Raw genomic sequence first — 18,061 nt, 5'->3', positions numbered from 1 at the left:
TTTGTAGCAGGTTCCTCTCATTTAGATCGGGGCTCTTTGGGGAACATCTGTAGCTAATTTATGACCTGAATCTCACAGAAAGCTGGAGCGAGTAAGTGCTAAGTATATGTGTTCTCAGGTTGTCTGCATTGAAGTTCATGGAGGATTCACTTGAGCTGAGAGCTGGGCTCCATAAGTCAGAGGAGGTATACTAGCCAGAAGCATGCTACCATACAAAAGGGGGCTGATTCAGATCTTAGCCCCCCCCCCCGGACTTCATTAAGTCCCACTTTTAACTGCCCTACCCACAGTTCAGTGAAAGAAAGACTTGGAGAGCAGAAGCAACTATTTATTATCCCTTCGGCTTCTTTCCCATCTCTACCTTTCCCAGACAGGGCATGACTTGGGAGTGTCCTCTAGGCGGGACCCTCTCGACCAAGTCCCAGCCACTCTGAATCATGTTGACTGAGCCCAGGACTTTCTGGCTAACCTGGACAACAGAGAGACCCCGTCTCTTCAAAATAAAATGGCTAAATGGCAGGAGTATTTATCTACATGATACCTGAGTTCAATTTCCTGCACTGTGAAGCGACTGCCCCTTATGTTTGCCGACTTCCACCACACATAGAACAAGGTGGAAAGTAGATATAAAGGAGAAACAACTTGGAGGAAGGCAGTGGCACTCAGGCAAGTATATGGTACGACAGAACAAAGCTGACAGGGACGGCCTCACTGGAGAAGGCCCCCATGCCTCTTAGCCCAAGATTGAAATGTAAGACTCTAAGGCCATCTGGAAGTCACAAATGACTTATAGGATAACAAAATTTACTCTCATGCACATTATTGTGAATGTGGGTTTTTAAAGCAAAGTAAATCAGTTTTTCTTGACACCTAACCTCACTAGTCTTTTGGAAGCTTTTGACACATGTATTCTCAGAACCTAATTTTGTGTGTGTGTGTGTGTGCATCTGTGTATGGGTGCCCACAGAGGCCGGAAGGGCATCAGGTCACCTATAGGTAGTTGTGACATGTCTGCAGTGGGTGCTGGGAACCAAATGCCAATCTTCTGCAAGAGCAAGTGCTCATAAGCACTGAGCCATTTCTCTGATGCCCTTTTTGTTGGCATCCCTGGCTGCCTGGTACTAAGTAGTCCATGCTGGGCTTAAACTTGTGGTGATCTGATCTTCCTGCTTCACTTCCCCAGTAGCTAGAATGGTAGGAGCTACAGAGCCTTGTGAACTCCGGCCTCCTCCTTCCCAGTGCTGGTATTACAGTGGTGTGCTAGCATGCCCGGCTTCAATGTTTCCTTTGAGATGCGTATCTTGTTTATCATGGCAACTCTGGGATGTCAAAAATAGAGAAAACCTACCCCACAGGGATTTTTCTGGTTAAAATGAGGAGTGACTGCCAAAGGGCTCTAGCAATGCCCAAGTAGAAGCACCCTCGTGGCCAAAGCCAGGTTTACACTTAATTAGCCCTATGCCTTGGGTTAGTGGCCTGTGGAGAAGTGACAAAACCAACCAACATCACTCTTTTACAGGTTTTACAGGTGAAGGCAGAACTCCCAACAGAACAAATCGACTGTTTGCTGAGGAACATGGGATGAGGGCCCCTGGTGCATCGGCAAGCCTTAACTCGTGACAGGTGTGTTATACTACAAGAGAACCTGAATAAAACCAATGAAGGTTCACTCAGGTGCAAGCTGAACAGGGCAGCAGTGGATAGGGCCGAAGACTGGCCAGGGATAGAGTACACATTACAGACTATAGACGCAGGCTCAGTAACTTACTAACAGTGATGAGTGATGACTGATGTCTGATATTGAGGGGTTTAATGGACTCACATGAGTCATGCAAGAGCATCATCATTTTGTCTGACTTCATTAGAACCTCACTTCCTATCCGAGCCTGTCCACCAAGGCAGATGTACTCTAAAGTTTTAAGCTAATTTGAATACCCATGCTGACAATGCAGGTGAACCTAGCTGTTCTGTAAAAGGGACTTTTTTTTTTTTTTTTGGTTTTTCAAGACAGGGTAGCCCTGGCTGTCCCGGAACTCACTTTGTAGGCCAGGCTGACCTCGAACTCAGAAATCCGCCTGCCTCTGCCTCCGGAGTGCTGGGATTAAAGGCGTGTGCCACCACGCCCGGCTCTAAAAGGGACTTTCTATTACATATGCACACAGCTAAGGAACAAGAATTATTACCTGAGCTTGCTCTTAGTCCCTCTTACCTTTACCAATGCTCTTTCTCTCTCCAAGGTTGAACCAATCTTCTCTCTACTCCCCTGGGCCTGGCTAAGAACAGAGACGGACCCTAAACCTCCCTTAAGCATCTCTCAAGAGCACAGGCTCCCTCCCATCCGCATCTCTGGCGACACTTGCTGTACAAGGGCAGCAAGACTTCAGGTCTATCATGGAAGCAGGGGCTACATAGCCACACACTTCCCTACTCCCACACACTTGTGGGACACAACTTGAAGTGGGTTGCATTCCACAGCCCATCACCTGCAAGATAGCTGTGCACAGGCCCCCACGGGACCTGGACAAATAGGAGTCCCAAAAGATGGAGTCTTCAGAATGCCTGTTAATCCGTTATGATTTATTAGCTGTACAGCAGTAGATCCTCCTCCCCAGCCTTCAACCCCATTACATACTTTATTACAGGTCTCATGTTGGCATCCTAAAATAATGAAAAATATCACACAGTACAGCTAAGTACAAAAATGCATCAACCTAGATTCTGATAGCTAACTGATGGCTCTCTTAAAAGCAATACACAGGAGAAAAAAAGTGTTTAAATCAGTCAGACTGAGGCTCTTTAAAAAACACATATAATATGTGACAATTCATGTGCAAGAATCACTTTTTAAGTTGGTTTGTTTCACATTATTGATATTTTTTTTCCAGATGTGAAGTTTACATTACTGACCTACTGAAATTTTATGGCCCAGCTTGCCAGGGTTGCTGTGGCCACTCATAATCAACTCTTCTGGCTTTAACAGAGATTTAAAAAAATGTAACATTCAGCTACAAACAGAGCAAAGAAAATGTTGATGAGAAAATCATAAATGAAAATTATTTGTTCAAGGTTCAAACGCTGGCTCCATGAGCTGGAAATCAGGATTTTCCATATTGGTGTCCATGACTGGCAGGCAATAGGCCCAGTGCCCTTCTGCTACATGATTGTGATCCGATTCAACATTTACACACCACTAAGTCTGTGTCTGTGGCACCTTGATTTGCAAATAATTAAAATGCTGGGTTTTCTTACACTGTACTTCTTTTCAACCTCTTAATTAATGGAAAAGATTAAAATGTAAAAAAGGTTATTTACAAGCTTGACCATACCAGAAACTTTGCCAAGAAAGAGGCAAAGCTTTCAGGACAGAACCTGATCGTAGCATGCCATCCTACTGGTGTGCAGCTGACTCTGAGCAAAGGGAGTCAGGAAAAGCAAAAGCAAAACCAGGTTAAAAGTCTCAGTCCTCCCCAAGTCTGCATTTACAATTAAAAACTCTCTTGGGAAGACCATAGAGCTCTGGGAAACCCGTGGCCGTTCTGGAGTGGTTTACTCGATCAAGAGAGAGGGCTCAATGTCTCTGTTTCCATCTAAGAAAACTAGTTAGGCATCAACACTGCCCTCAGCACTTCACAGTAAACCCTCAGAGACTTACAACATTCCATGATTTGCTAACATCAAACAAGTTCTAGTTAAATCACATTTTTTCTAACATCATCCTTGAAGTTTTCGTTCTCAGTATGTTTGGTAAAATGGTGTAAAATTATGCCTTTCCCAAAGCCAAAGAAAAAAAGAGAGAAAAATTAAGATTTGGGCCGTTTAAACACAGCCCAATAGTCCTGGTGCCGAGCAAGGCCCCAGCATCACCGGTCCATCATGCTGAGGATCATCTCAGGCGTGAGGTCTCCATTGGGGGCGTCTGTGGTGGCTGCCTGAGCCTCCTCTTCTTCCCCCTCCGCAGGCTCGGCATCTGGCTCCTTTTTGACTTCAACTATAATGTTCTCAATTGCACCTGTATTCTGATCTTCGACCTGAATGATGGCTGTTGCTGGCAAAGAAGGGCAAGAACAAAACAAAGGGTACATACATTAAAGCCCCCAGTGAGCACAGGCATTGTTTCAGATGCTGACAATGAATGGGATGCACCAACAAGGAGGCCTTAGCAGTGATGCCTAAACCAACAGAAAACAAAACAGCCCCCTGTGAATGTTAGGTGGTCATACATAAAATCCCAACAGGCTAGAAATTGTCAAGATACCAAATACTGACATTTACCTCACAGGCCTCCACTTTAACATTTTTAGTTTTCCTTTATGTTCTGTATTTAGGATTCATAGTAATGCAAGGTAGGGGAAAAAAAAAATCCAGCCCCAGCCCGCACATGACAAGGAATATTTCACGGAGTATATGATGTAGTTGACATTTCTGATCCTGTACTGCTCTGAAATAGTTGTGTGTAGGTGAAATGACTGGGCGGATCTAGATGCAGAGTTATCCCCCTGTTCTGTGATGGACATTTAAACATGGGGCTCAGGGAGCATAATTATAGATTAAGCCCTGAATTTAAAGAGGAGAAAAGGTTGCTTTGAGGAGATTTAAGACCTACTACATCTGGGCACTGTGCTAGAAAGGGAACACTCCTGGGACAATCCTTTCACCTGAATGGTTTCTCCTTCCCTTCTTCTTTCCATGTAGTCTAGGCCAGCCTCAGCCTCCCAAATGTTGGGATCATGGCTGGTAAGAGCACTCCCAGCTTTAAGGGCCTGAATTCCTTCAGCAGGACAATCTCAGGCTGTTCACTGTCTTACCCCTTCATGCCCTGAATGCCTGGCTCTTTTCTACTTATAACCATGTCAGCTCTGCCATGTGACTGTGACCCTGGTTGTTTTATAATCTCTCCCAAAATAACAGCACACCCATCTTGGAGGACAGCAATACCCTTCTCCTCTAGACTTTTTCATTTGTAACAGGCTTTTAGAGACTGCCTCAGATGTTTCTCAGTTTAAAAAAAAAAAAAAAAAGGCTTCCTGAGCATCTGCGCCTGTGTGACGACCTTCACTTGTCCCCATCTTCACACACACACACACAGTCTGCTTCCTCATCCTCACAGGAGATGCTCACTGAGCTAGGGCAGGCAACTTACGCTGGTTCTGTTTGGGCTGGTTGGTTCTTCCAGGAGGTCGCCCCCTTCTCTTCTTGGCAGGTGGTGGGGCTGGGGCCACAGGTTGAGGTGGAGGCGGAGGCTGAGGCTGAGGCTCTGGCTCAGGTTCAATTTCTACAGCAGGCTCCTCCTCCTCCTCATTGTCATCGAGATCCGGCTCAGCATTTTCTTCTCAAGAAATCAAAGCACAGGTGGTGGGTCAAGCAGAGTGAGTGGTAAAAGCAAAAGCAAGCAGAGAGTTAAATGTTCTGAAAGCACTGTTTTATATTCCCTTAAGGAAAGGTCCTAGGCTGGGCATGGCAATGCACACCTTCAATCTCAGCAGTTGGGAGGCAGAGGCAGGCAGATCACTGTGTGTTCAAGGCCAGCCTGGTCTCTACATACTGATTTACAGGACAGCCATGTCTAAGAAGAGAGAGCCTGTATCAAAAAGAAAAATAAACTTCCACATTCCATGTGAGCTGCTCAGTGTAAGGATACTGAGTACTCATATATAAGAATACCGAGTCTAAGAGTAAGAATGCCATGTGGTGATGGGATTAATGCTTTAATTCTAGCATTCAAGAGGCAGAGACAGGCAGATCTCAGAGTTTAAGGACTACACAGAGAAATCTTTTTTTTTTTTTTGAGACAGGGTTTCTCTGTATAGCCCTGGCTGTCCTGGAACTCACTCTGTACACCAGGCTGGCTTCGGACTCAGAAATCCCCCTGCCTCTGCCTCCTGAGTGCTGAGATTAAAGGTGTGCGCCACCACTCCCGGCTCAGAGAAATCTTGTTTCATAAAACAAAACAAACCAACAAACAAAGCTGAGTTTCAAACCATACAGACAGCTTCATCTTTTTCATATAACAAACTACAAAATAGAACTAAAGTAATAATAACAAATATTTCTCTTATTATACAAAGGCAAAGCAGGAGACTGAGCTTAAGTTAAAGCATGAAGATGGAGATGCTCATCTCTGACTGGACAGAGGCAGGAACATATGGGCATGTGCACACACCCACCTATATGAGAAGGAAATATAGAAACTGCTGATGCAATGTGAATACTGTTTACTAGGGCAAAAGGCCAAGTTCTGGGATTGTTTTTTTTCTCTGATCCCCTGGCCTCCAACTCCTAAATGTATAGGTGGATGCCATAACACCTACTTACCACAGTGTTGGGGACTCAACTTAGAGCTTTGTGCATGTTGGGCAAGCACTACTGAGCTACATCCCACCTTTAAAACTACCAAATGTAAAGAGGGTAAATGAAGAGAATACTAACAAAGAATCAGATAATAAGGCTTTGAAGTCTCAGCCTCTTATTTGGTGTATGGACTTGACACACCTACCCTCCACTTCCTCAGGGAGTGTCTATAGCACCCACAACCCCACAGTGCTTTGAGGATTAAGAAAACAGACAATTGCATATCGTAGTGTATATATAGAATTCAGTTCATGAAAGGCTGAGGCAAGAGAGTGGGGAATTTAAAGCCACCCTGGGTTATACTCTATATAAATACAGCCTTTATATTGTTCATTACAATATAAAAAGTCCCTTTTCTTTTCTTGTTTTTTTTTTTTTAAAGATTTATTTATTTATTATATGTAAGCACACTGTAGCTGTCTTCAGACACTCCAGAAGAGGGCGTCAAATCTTGTTACGGATGGTTGTGGGCCACCATGTGGTTGCTGGGATTTGAACTCCGGACCTTCGGAAGAGCAGTCGGGTGCTCTTACCCACTGAGCCATCTCACCAGCCCCACAAGTCCCTTTTCTTAGGTTTCATTATTTCAGTTGAGGATTTATCCAGAGCTAGGGAGATAGCTCGGCTAGTAAAGTGCTTGTCATGAAAACCCGAGGACTTGAGAATTTGATCGTTACCACCCACATTTACTTTTTAAAGGCCGTGGAGCTGAAAGGATTGCTCAGTGGTTAGGGCACTTCCTGCTCTTGACTTCAGTTCCTAGCATTCACAACAGGTGGCTCGTTAGTCCAACTCTAGGGGATTTAATGATTTGGGCCTCCACTGAAGTTTGAATTCATGACACACACCTAGATAAATATAAATGTGTATTTCTCCACATACACATATTATTAAAAGGTTAAATACTAATAGAGAGCCTAGAGTGATGATATGTGCCAAATAATCCTAGTACGTGGGAAATATCCTGGGGGTGTGACCTCTGGTCTACACGCTAGCACACGCACACAGCACTGTCCTTATTTACAGGAAAGGCAAGCAGCTCAAACTGCTGTGGGTGGGATTCAAGCCTCTGACATTCGTCTGAGGCAGCTTTGTTGTCAACACTTACAGGCAGCCAGAGAGTACTTAGTACTCCTTGCCCAGTACTGTGTGTGGCACACAGGGTACACTGTCTGCTTCCCTCCAAGCTGCACGGTTATTAACGCTCACTTTCTCTGGAAGGAGTGGTTAAAGTTAGAGCTGTGGGTGAATGCCTCATCTGAAGATCAAATGCTTCATGTTCCAGTAACTGAGGTACTGAGTGTTAGAACACACTGTAGTGTAGGTGGCAGTGTATCAGAAATAAGATGCTTCCTTGCGGAACTCACTCAAGTCTCCACTGCCCTATGCCTAGTAAATTCAACGAATACAGCCAGAAATGGGGGAATATGCAGAGAAAGGCTAACAAGGTTAAAAGGCTTTTGGCTTTGAGAAAGTTTGGAACAATTCTGTGGTCCACCTGTGCAGATAGCTAGCAGAAATTATAGTGTAAATGAGGTTATATGGCCTTCGCTAGAGTAGGAGAGTGTCTGTATTGACTGCAGTGTTCTAGTGTTACATTATCTCTAAGACCTACGAATGAAACCAGAGGTGAAGTCAGAAGAAAGAACTGTCCAGATCTGTAAGAGGCTGTCAGTTTCTTCAGAGAGAACAAGAACATAATGAAGAGCAGAGCTATGCAACCTCACACTTATGTTATCACTTCTAATTTCTGGGGGTCACCTGACATTTCTGACGCCAAGGCCTTCAACTTGTGGTGGGGAGGCGGGCACGAGAACTCTGCTTTGATCTTCCTGCTTCTACCTCCATGAGTAGTATAGCACATGGCTTCAGAAAGATTCCAAGCATAAAGGAGAGGGGCCTTCTTGCCTCTACTACCTTACACATTTACTGCAAACTGGGCCTCTGATGTGTCACCTCTAACCAAATCAACAATGACCCACTTACCACTATCAGAGGAGTCTTCTTTTTTAGATCGCATCTTTCTTTTTCTTCCTCGTTTGCTCTTCTTTGTCTCCCCTCCATTTTCCCCCTCTACGCCATCTGGACCAGCACAGTTATCTGCATGTCTTGCCATTGTGTTCTGACAAAAGGAACAAACCTTGTTTCACGCTACTAAAAGAACAAAGTTCAGACTCAAAGTTCTCTTTAACTGAACAAAAACAAACTTTAAAGAATCCATACAGTCTCAAAATTCTGCTAACTGTACCCAACATGTTCCTTCCATCACATTCAGGAAAGATGCACAGCATTGGTAGCAGTCAGGGTTGGGGGAGGAGACAGAGAGAGGAAAGGAGTGAGGAAGCACCAGTAAGAAGGCTGGGCCCTGCGCACATGGGTGTGTGGGGGCTGGGGTTGAGGAGGGGTTTGAGCTCAGTGCCTGTAGTCACACAGAAACTTGGGGGAGTTTCAGAATAGCTGGCCAGTGTTGACTTGGCTAACCAACAGAGTGAGCCGAGTCAGACTAATTAGGGATGGGATGAAATACAGATTTCAATCCACCCAAGGAAATGCCTTTTTACCCTCAGCTTACTCAAGATGCTGCAGTTCCTGTCAATAGAAGGTTTCCCCAATGAACAGAAGAGTCTGAGACAGGAATAACTTTTCAAATGGCTAAGTATTCCTACACTGATTACTCCAGTGGCAAAAACTCCATTCTGTTAACAGCAGATCAAGCGTGTGCTATTAAGAACCATAATAGGAACTTGACCCTTACCCGGCGGGTGAATGTTTTCCCACACTTGGAACAGACAAAGGCAGCAGGGACAAAGTTGGGATCATGATAGCGCTTGAAATGCATGTCAAGGAGCTGTTTCTGGCGGAAGGTCTTGTCGCAGTGACTGCAGGCATAAGGCTTCTCTCCTGTGTGAGTTCGCTTGTGCATGATCATGTGCCTCTCCTGAAAAAGAACTGTTTGTCAGAAAGGCCTTGGAGAGTCACAGGGCTATCACCCTGGGTGCTACACATGCACACCCTATGCCTTTCATCCTCAAGGGTTAACAATGTTTGTCATGATGGTAACAGTCTATTCATAGGGAAGCAAAAGTGTGTCCTTAACGCCCCAGCACAGAGAACGCTGTTCACTCCAGTGTAAGGATCATTCTGTGGCCAGATTCTTCTCTCAAGTCTTGGACTGAATGCCATTGGGATTTTTTGGTTTGCTTTTATTCCAGGCATAGTCTCATGCAGCCAAGGCTGGACTCTAATTCACTATATAGTCAAGAATTACCGCTGGGTGGTGGTGGCACACACCTTTAATCCCAGCACTTGGGAGGCAGAGGCAGGCAGATTTCTGAGTTCGAGGCCAGCCTGGTCTACAGAGTGAGTCCAGGACAGCCAGGGCTACACAGAGAAACTCTGTCTTGAAAAAACAAAACAAAACAAAACAAAAAACAAAGACAAAAAAACCACAAAAAACAAAAAACAAAACAAAAAAACCCACAAAAAACAAACAGACCCCCCAACAAAGATATCAATTGTGACCAATGTATATGTATATATGGAGACCCAGATTCAATTGATAAAGAGTAGCATCTATGATTCTTTATACTTGTTTGAAAAATATTCTTAGAAATAGCTACTAGGTTGGGTGTGGTGGCACACACCTTTAATCTCAGCACTCAAGAAGCAATACAATAGTCAGGTGGATCTCTAAATTTAAGGCCACCCTAATGTACAAAGAGATTACACAAAGAAACCATATCTCAATTTAAAAAGAAAAAAAAAAAAAGACCATACTAGTCACGATACTTGACATGGATAGAGCATCAATGGCTTTTTAACTAACACAGCACCTACCTGTCTACAAGCATAATCACACTGGTCACACTTGAAGCGCTTCTCATTTTTGTGTGATTTTTGATGCTGGATGAGAGCATATCGCTCATGAAATACAGCATCACAGTAGCGACATTTTTTGCCCTGTTCAATATAGGAATGCTGCTTTCTCAAGTGGACACCTGCAAACAGAATATAAAGCCAAGCTGAACTTGGAAAAATCACAGGTTAAATATTTCAACAAGTTAGTACTATTATTTAATTTACTTCTTAAGAACATGAGATCAGAAATAAAACCTTTGGTTAGTAGGTGAGAGCCTGAGTCAGTCCCTAGTGCTGCGTCCGCCCCACCCTTCTCCTTCTCCATCTCCATCTCCATCCAACAGTAACAACAGGTGGGGAGATAACAGGTCAACAGGTCAAAGACGGAGGCCTGAGGACTGCACTGGACCTGGAAGCAGTTAGAAGTGCAAGCCTTTAATCCCAGCACTCGGGAGGCAGAGGCAGGATTTCTGAGTTCAAGGCTAGCCTGGTCTACAAAGTGAGTTCCAGGACAGCCGGGGCTATGCAGAGAAACCCTGTCTCGAAAGACAAAACAAAACAAACAAACAAAGGATAGTCTGGTACTAAAACAGGAGTGGAACCAGGGAGCTGATGAGGTCACTAAGACAAAAGGTCAAGATCAAGAACTAGTATGGCCAGGCTTGTTTCACTGTTGAGTCAGGGTCTCTATGGTCTGGAACTCACAGATACCTGCCTAACCATCTCCTTCCTGAATGCTGGGATTAAAAGCCTTCACCACCACACCCAGCCTGGGCCACCGAGAAGAGGGAACAGTGCTTTACAGAGAGTGCAGTGCACAGCTGGTTTGCTGGGGGGAAGGGCACTGTTAGGGAAGCACATAAAATGAGTGGAGTGTTTCAGCAAGGCCTTTTACTGGAGCGCCAGTAGACAGTGCAAATGAAAGGGACACAAAACACAGGGAGGAAAGACTTCAAGGGACAAAACTGTTCATTATGGTTGCCCGGAAGGAAGGGAGTTAAACCTAGGGTTAGGGATAGAACTCAGTGAGAAACAGCTTACCTATCACACAACATGACCCGGATTTAATTTCCAGCAATATGGGATGGAATGGAGTATGTGAGTGTTGTGGGATACATTTGGAAAAATTCAGTTATTTTAAAAATGTTTTTGTGGTATAAAGATCGAATGCAGGGCCCTATAGATACCAGGTAAGCACTTGACCACTGAACTTTGTCACCAGTCTTCTTTTTTAAAAAAATCCTTTGAGACAGGGTCTCCCTACATGGGTGCAGGCATGTCCTCTTGCCTCAGCTTCTTGAGCAGCTAAGATGACTTCTCTATACCATGAGGCCTTATTCAAAATAGCTCTGGATAGGAGAGAAACGAGTACACCAACTTGAAAAGAAAGATCCAGGAGTAGGAGTGTGAAGGTAAACAAAATAATGATGAAGACATGTCAGGAAAACAGAAACGTGTGGCTGAGGGTGAAGGGACAAGGAACAGATAAAGAAAGTCACACCAACTCCTAAGGACGGACAGGAAAGATGAAGGTAAATGTAGATACAAGATTATAGTTGGTTTTATAACAGGAAATTTCACCCTGCTGCCTTCCTATCCCAAGAAGAAAAGACAGGAAGGTTAGTAGTTAAAAGAAAGGGAAAGACTTGTCTAACTCTACTGCATCATGGTACCTCCTATAGAGCAGAGCCAAAGGATTTGTGCCACAAATGAATTAATATACTAAGAAACAATAGGAACAGCCCTGAAAGAGCAAGTGGGAGGACTGCTCCACAGGAGGGCAGCCCATGTTAGGGTTATGAGCATATCATATGCAAAGCCAGTGACTCTTCCCTAAGAGAAACTAAAACCCAAAAAGACAAGAGGACCAATTCTGTGGCCCAGGCTCAATCCCAGCATGGGAGGTGGGGGGAGAGAGAGCGCACACACTTCACACACTCATCTCTGGGCTCAGAGGCTGCGTTGCGGTAGGACATCGGTGTCCTGCTTTATTACTCTTCATGTTACTTCTGAGATGGCCTGGGTTCAATTCCCAGTACAATCAACAAAACACAACCCCTAAAGATCAAAATAAGACAAAAAACAAAACAAAACAAAACAATCTGAGGGAACTCCGGCTTCTGCCAGCCTTGCCACTCATAAATTACAATGAACATCTGGTGCATCTTTGTGAGCGTTAGACTCACCGCTGTGCTAAAACTAGATACACCTTGCTAGATACTTCATGCTGTAAAGATCAACTGTAAACAGAAAAATCTAAACCACAAAAATGTAAGTGAATATAAGAAGTATTTCTAAGAGTATAACTTAGTGGTACAGTGCTTGACTGCTAGCAGATGAGAGGCTCTGGCTTTGATAGTCAACACTTAAAAAAGTTCAAATATGTTCAGGAAGCAGTGAATCTTGGGTTGAGAGCACAGACTGAGTAGTATTTATGTTTTTCATGTAGTAGAGCAGAGCCTGCTAATTTGGCTAAAGCTACGTTTAAACTCCCCAGAATCAAATCTCCTGCTTAAGACTTCTGAGAAACTGGGACCACGGGTGTATGTCAATAAGTAATCTCTTTATCTTCTGTCTGAGACAGTCTCACATAACCCAGGCTGGCCTTGATGATTCTTCTGCTTCAACTTTCCAAATGCTGGCACTTACTATTCCTGACTTCTATTTTTCATTAGTAAGAAAGATAAAGAGAGAACTCTAGATGATGTAATGTGCAAGTATGTGCTACATTAAAATTTCTATAGATGAATTCTCCCTATGTGCAATTCTGGCTTACCAATGCATAGGAATAGTTACCACCAAACCAATTACTCACAGAATGCACAAATACTCTTCAACAACCTGAAGGAAACTGGCCTTAATTGAACCCTGTTACTTCCCTATTTAGAGAATGAAAGCTACTATTACAGGTATACTGCTTCCCATTACGGTTCCTATTACCATATGGATAATCTATATTCTGCATATATTTAACTTCTGGTTTCACTCTAGTAAAGAAAGAAGACAGGGAGAGGACGAGAAGCAATGGTGTTCACTGCGTGGTAAGCCATTCATTAACATACACAATAGTTTGAGTTTAAGGTCAAGTTTTTATCTTATTTTCATGAATTCTTTGTCTCTTACAGCTACTTACCCAAATCACTTTTTCGGGCTATGACAGTGTCACAATGGGGACAATGAAATTTGGCCACATTTTCTGTGTGCTTCTGTAAAATGTGCATCTTCATGGTACCACTCTGGGTAAACCGAGCATGACAAATATAACATTCATAAGGTTTTTCCCCTTAAAAGGAAATACAGAATGAACAAATTAAATGAATGAAGACTATAGCTTTAGCTTCGTAGGTGAATAGAGGAGTGGCAGACACATGTTAGGCCATATAAAACCTAAGGCCTTGCTTGAGAAGATAAAGCTTGGTGTAATTAATAGTTCAACTCATACCTATCTTCAGAATTAGCAAACAAATCCTAGCCCTCTGCTCGGCTTGGCTTTCTACACTCTTCTATTTTAGGACAGGATTTCTTATGGCAAAGCTTACTCTGGGTGGGGGGACTAGAGCTAAATTGTTCTTTCTCTGTTATCTGTTGCTGCCTAGGATGGTCTGGCACCAGAGATCCTCTTACCTCAGCCCTGAGTGTGAAGATTACCGTCTTGTGCTGACACTTAGCACAAGCTTCTCTTTTTATAAAATGATAGTACTTAGAAACCAGAGTATACTGGATAATCTATCCAGACTTATTATTTTTTGAAACACAAAACAAGGAGTCACTATGCAGCCCTGGCTAGTCTGGAATTTGCCATGTAGACCAAGCTGGCCTCAAATTCCAAATATCTGCTCGCCTTTGCTGGGATTAGAAGTGTGTACCACCACATCCAGCTTCTACCCAGATTTTTAAAGATAAACATGAGATTTTAATTTCATTTGATGTCTCCCTTAAAAGGACCATTTTCACATTATAAGACTCAAATAAAATTGCCCTTGAGTGTATTTGCAAACCATCAATTCAGAGGACATGCCAGAGCTTTTCTTAATAGTCTTCCATTCAGGTAAGCCCTGGGTGCACATGGCAGTTTACAGGATTCACTGAAGAGCAGCTCAATAGTACCAGGAGGGGAGATGTCCTACCTGAATGGGTTCTCATATGCCTTTTCAGCTTGTATGTGTCCCTGCTGGCATAACTGCACAAACTGCACTGGAACGGGCGCTCTCCAGTATGAGAGCGAATGTGTCGTTTTAATTTGCTGACCTGAAACATGAAAGCAACCGAACGAACCTCTTATACTTCTGTTAACATGGACTATAATATGAACTCTATGGCTAGGTACAAAACCTTAATCTGGAGGCACTAAAGTTAGTTAAAGCCTTTGCTTCCTCTCAGCAGTATTACAATCCAAGGAGACAAGGGTAAATAGACAGGACACATCAGGCAAAACCGGCACACTAATAATTGAGTTGGGCTGGGCGGTAAGGCACATGATGGTATACTAATCTTTACCACTTAGTGTGTGTGATGGTGGTGGTCCTCAAGATTGAACCCAGGGACTTGTATTAGGCAAGAGCTCTCTACCCCTGAGCCACACCTCCAGCCCTTTTATTCTGTTTGAAACTTCACAACACTTTAGTAAACAAATCATGCCATATATATACGTACATTTCCTACAAAATTCAACTCCAAGGTCACGTTTTAATTTAATTCCCCTACACACTGTCCTCTCATTTTCTTAGACAGGCTGAGATTCCTTGCCACTCACCGTGCTTTCCATCACTTAGTTAAGTACCCTATCCCAAACTATGAGTTTCAAACATGACTCTAAAAAGTACTTTGGATATTCATAATAACTCTCTGAAATTTTTGGAAAAAGCCTTCTGATTTTAAGAGAAACCCCTCCCATGCCCATGAGAATTCTATATTAACTATTCTCATTCACTCAGTGGTCAAGTACCTATCCCTGCAGATTCCTCAATCCCGCCCCTTTTGCCACGTTCAGGATATGCCATACACAGGCTAAGAGTGCTCTTCCACTCACAGTAGTAGTACCTTGTCCCCATACCTGCCTGATTGACCAGAGTCTCACAAGTCAACACAACACATCTCTCTATATACTTTCAAATTTTTCTTTAACTTTTCATTCACATTTAGTCTGTTGCTAAAACTTTGGAATCAACTTTTTTTTTTTTTTTTTTTTTTAGATTTTTTTTTTTTTTTTTTTTTAAAGATTTATTTATTTATTATATGTAAGTACACTGTAGCTGTCTTCAGACACTCCAGAAGAGGGCATCAGATCTTGTTACGGATGGTTGTGGGCCACCATGTGGTTGCTGGGATTTAAACTCCGGACCTTCGGAAGAGCAGTCGGGTGCTCTTACCCACTGAGCCATCTCACCAGCCCTGGAATCAACTTGTAATCTTCACTTATTTATGCCCTTGGCTATCCTGGAACAAATACTGTAGCCCTAGCTGAGCTCAAAGTCATAGAGATCCGCCTGCCTCTGCCTCCCAAATGCTGGGATTAAAGGTGTGCGCCACCATGCCCGGCCCACACTTTTATACCTGGTCCCCTCTATTGAATTCTCTAAGGTCTTTTACTGCTAGATATTCTCTAAAATGAAAAAATAAAAATCTTTAAGAAATGATGTTTTAAGGCCTGGCAAAATGACTGAGTAAATCATTTGCTGATGACAGAATTTCAAAGTAAAGATCCACAGGGTGAAAGAAAAACTGCTACAGTCAAGGAGCGGCAGGAAGCATCCCCACCCCCAACCCAAATAGAAAAATAGGAAAGAAAAAAACCAGATAGCTGGGTGTGGAGGAACAGGCCTCTAATCCCAACACTCGGGAGGCAGGAGCAAGCCGAATTCTGTGAGCTCCAGGCCAGCCTGGTCTACATAAAGTTAGACCTTGTCTCAAATAATTAAAAAATAATAATTTTTGTCTACTTGTAATATACTTACTTTCTTCTATTAGCTGTAATTCTCAATACAACAATGAAACAGTAGCATTAAGATCCTAGATGATGATGATTTGAGACAAGGTTTCTATAGCTTAGGCTGGCTTAAAGCCTGCAGCACTCCACCTGCTTCAGCCTTCCAACTGCTGAGGTTATAGGCATGATGGATCACTTCAGTGATTCACAGTTAATTAGGAGGGATTCGATCTGGCTTTTCCCTAGTCTTGTTGGAACTTTACACAGTAATGAGAACTCAATTTTATTACCTCTCTTCCACTTCCTATAAAGTAATACACACACTGCTGAATTAGTTTTGTTTTGGATATACTTAACCACTTATTTTTCAATATAATATTTGATTTGGTTGCTTACTAATGTCACGTAACCTACCCCTTTGTTAGTATCTTTATCCAGTTTTGGCAATGGGGAAACTCGAATAATAAAGCCAATCATCTTTCCCATACCCTCTACCCCCCTTTTTTCCTAAGTGATGGGAATCAAACTCAGAGCCTCATGAACTTGGCCGCTTCTCGCAAGCACTATACCACTGATCTATAACTCCAACCATAAACCTTCCAGTACTGCAGTTATTAAGACAGGCTCATATATATATTTATTCCAGTTGTTTTCAAACTCAATATCAAGTCCAAGGTAATTTCAAACTAACAATTCTCAGCCTATCCAATGCTAGGATCAAAAGGGTATACACCAAACCTTCCATTTTGAAATGACTTGGGTACAGTTATTTCTTCAAAGTATAGGAGAACTTTCTTGTACTAATATATGGAATTGGTATGTTTATTTACTTATTTTAAGACAGGGTCTGTCTCTCTCTCTAGGTCTGGCTGTTCTGGTACTCACTATGAAGACCAGGCTAGCCTTGAACTCAGAGATTCACTGCTTCTGGCTCCTAAGTGCTGTGATTAAAGGCATGAACTAGCATGCTCAGCCTTAGAATAGGTATTCTTTAAAACAAACAAAAAAGCCCACCATGGTCTAAGAAAGCTCTCAATAATAAAGAACTAGACACTCACTTCTACACTGGCATAATCACACATGGAACACTTAAATGGTTTCTCATGAGTGTGTTTATAACGACGATGCCGCACCAATTCTCCACTGGTCACAAAGGCCATATCGCAGTCTGGGCACTTGTGAGGACGAGTACCTAAAGGAAGGAGGGAATAACAGGAATTAATGGTACAATTCATGACAGGGCTCAATGTATGGCTACAGTTCAAAAGCTGAAAGCAGCTCTACAAGCTACAGGAGCCCTGGATAAATTCTCATCACTAGTTCCTAAGATGTGAGAACACATGCTAAACTTTAGTTTCTGCTAATTATTTGATTCTACTGCCTTTGAACAGAAAAATCTTTCTTATTCCTATTTTGCAAATATATTGGTTACTAAGAATCCAACCATTAATTGAAATTCCAGTGTATTTTAGTCCTAAATATAACAACATTAAGTGGGCAGTGGTGTTGCATGCCTTTAACCTAGCACTTGAGAGACAGAGGCAGGGTTCGGGGGTGGTCTGAATTCAAGGCCATCCTGGTCTACATACTAAGTTCCAGGACAGCCAGGGCTACATTGAAACCCTGTTTCTAAACACCTCCTCCCACCAAAAGCAATTGTAATTTGGAAAATCACAATGTCAAGAATGAGAACAGATACCTGTAGAAATTATTCTTCCTTCCTTTCAAAGGTAAGCTCTCAATACATAAATATATAACCCAGACAGACCTTAAACTCTTATTCCTAGTGCCCAGCCTCCCTAGTGCTTAGGTTTACAGGCATAAAAGACCACGAACGAGCCGGGCCTGGTGGCGCAGGCCTTTAATCCCAGCACTCGGGAGGCAGAGGCAGGCGGATTTCTGAGTTCGAGGCCAGCCTGGTCTACAGAG

At 43.0% G+C, this 18,061-nt stretch overlaps 1 protein-coding gene across 5 annotated transcripts in view; it reads right to left on the bottom strand.

The window, feature by feature from the left end:
- Positions 1 to 2,556: 2,556 nt before the first annotated feature.
- Ctcf (CCCTC-binding factor) overlaps positions 2,557 to 18,061 on the bottom strand; it is a 47,649-nt gene continuing 32,144 nt past the window's right edge. For 2 of the 5 annotated variants that reach the window (XM_021220015.2, XM_029532419.1), the window contains exons 5-12: positions 17,191 to 17,324; positions 14,334 to 14,454; positions 13,340 to 13,489; positions 10,186 to 10,346; positions 9,104 to 9,286; positions 8,335 to 8,470; positions 5,141 to 5,329; positions 2,557 to 4,045 (exon numbers count right to left, since the gene is read on the bottom strand). In XM_021220015.2, coding sequence (XP_021075674.1) covers positions 3,861 to 4,045; positions 5,141 to 5,329; positions 8,335 to 8,470; positions 9,104 to 9,286; positions 10,186 to 10,346; positions 13,340 to 13,489; positions 14,334 to 14,454; positions 17,191 to 17,324 — 1,259 coding nt within the window. In that variant the 3' untranslated portion in view covers positions 2,557 to 3,860. The remainder of the gene's footprint in view (positions 4,046 to 5,140; positions 5,330 to 8,334; positions 8,471 to 9,103; positions 9,287 to 10,185; positions 10,347 to 13,339; positions 13,490 to 14,333; positions 14,455 to 17,190; positions 17,325 to 18,061) is intronic. The other 3 variants (XM_021220016.2, XM_029532420.1, XM_029532421.1) reach the window with 3 other exon arrangements.

Source organism: Mus pahari, chromosome 20 (genome assembly GCF_900095145.1).
Source record: "Mus pahari chromosome 20, PAHARI_EIJ_v1.1, whole genome shotgun sequence".
NCBI classification, from domain to species: Eukaryota; Metazoa; Chordata; class Mammalia; order Rodentia; family Muridae; genus Mus; species Mus pahari.
Note: the sequence above shows the minus strand (reverse complement) of the source record. Positions and strands in the feature narration are given on the sequence as shown.